The sequence below is a fragment of the Macrobrachium nipponense genome, chromosome 25 (genome assembly GCF_015104395.2).
Source record: "Macrobrachium nipponense isolate FS-2020 chromosome 25, ASM1510439v2, whole genome shotgun sequence".
Lineage (NCBI taxonomy): Eukaryota > Metazoa > Arthropoda > Malacostraca > Decapoda > Palaemonidae > Macrobrachium > Macrobrachium nipponense.
In genome coordinates, this window is record NC_087214.1 from 15247228 (window position 1) to 15248980 (window position 1753).

Below are 1753 nucleotides of genomic sequence, written 5' to 3' on the forward strand. Positions count from 1 at the left end.
TAATAAATAATAATAATAATAATAATAATAATAAATCAATAAGAATAATAGTAATAAGGAAGAAATAAATAATAAAATAAACGAATAATAATTAATAATAATAATAATAATAATTAAAGTAATAATAATAATAATGATTATAGTAATAATAATAATAATAATAATGAATAATAATAATCATAATAAATAAGTAAAATAATAATAGTAATAATCGCAGCCATATTTCTCCCTCGCTGGACCTGAAGTCTGGCGTAGCAACACAGTAAAGCCACTGGTGGTGATTCATTCCCGGTGATTATGATCGGATAAGGGGGTTTTGTCGGGGCAGGGGAGGGGGGCGGGGGTGGGGGGAGTTTATTATTGTAAACGACTGTCCTGTCCGATGACGATTTGGGCATTTGTACAAGTTTACGGTAAACGAATTAAATAAAAGCCACAAAGTGAGAAAGTTCAATTGACGTCAATACTTCGGATAAAGCTAAGAGCAAGGTTTTTCCATCAACTTAATCCTGGACTCAGGTTAAAGACCCAACCCACCCTCCCTAGTAAAACTCCTCTAGTGTTTCAGTAACTTTGGTGTGTCCCCACGCAGGGGCTGGAGGGAGGGACGGGATTTTTACTTCAAGGTTCTCCCTCAATTTTGTCAGTAAGAGGGTGGTATGGGTTTTGGGTGTGAGAAACCCTCCCCCAAGCCTACCGCTTGCAATGGGGAGTTCACCTTTATGTTGAAAATAATTATAGATAGCTAGTGTATGATGAGTATTGATTTGGAAGATCATCCATTTTAAATTTACAACAGTTTTGCCTAATTCCAACTAACCTTATATGCATTCAGGTATTGACAATGGAAATCAAATTGGATATATTCAGAAGAAAAATGAGGAGACGAAGAGGAAGAGAGAGAGAGTCCTGGTTAGACGCCTTGGTATCAACTCATCGGGAATCTCAGACAGATAGAAGAAAAGTTTTCATTTGACATCCATAGCGATTGTTTTCATTGTGACTTGAGTCCTTCCTTTACCTTGGCTTTTTCCCCTTTTCAAGGGGATATATAAAGGAAATGAGAAAAAACTGTTAAAAATACAAAAAACATTCATCTGATTTCTTGACTGAGGAGTTCAGGATTTTTCCCCCCCCCCCCCCCTTGGCGGCAGCATTCCCATACCTCACAGCGGCCTAAGTCACCTGATCCTTGCCAAAGGACCGAAGTTTGGGACCCCTCTCCGAAAAAGCCAATCTTGGATTCTTTATTTTTGAAAATCTACCCTTATTTGATTTATTTATATTTTTTACCAAAACAATTTACTTAGAAAATATTAAAGGTTTTGTTTATTTTTTTGCAAGTTTGGAAAGAAGGAATAGTTTGACTTTTGTTTCCCTTATTTTTTAGCAATTAGATGGAAAATAAAAAGGCGCAATAACTATTTTCTGTTTTTTTTTATTTTTTACTTACCTGAAGGATGGGAATATGGGAAACAGGTGATGGAGGTTTGTTTTCTGAACGCATTGTGGAAAGCTTACTAATGTATATAAAGCACCCCATCCACACAACATGGTCTTCATGTTCCTCATGTAATATATCTATTTTTTTTTTTTTTTTTTTTTTTTTTTTTTTTATATATATATATATTATCTATAAGTTATAATATATTAATTTGACCTATAATATATATATATATATAGTATTAATACATTATATATATGATTAATATATATATAAAGTATTTATAACAATACATATATATTATTGGAT

The 1753-nt window shown here is 33.1% G+C and overlaps 1 protein-coding gene across 1 annotated transcript in view; it reads right to left on the reverse strand.

The window, feature by feature from the left end:
* The window catches only part of LOC135199008 (fibrillin-2-like), a 14642-nt gene extending 13135 nt beyond the window's left edge, over positions 1 to 1507 (reverse strand). The window contains exon 1 of the mRNA XM_064226922.1: positions 1454 to 1507. Within this exon, the coding sequence (XP_064082992.1) occupies positions 1454 to 1507 (54 nt within the window). The remainder of the gene's footprint in view (positions 1 to 1453) is intronic.
* Between the last annotated feature and the right edge of the window lie 246 nt (positions 1508 to 1753).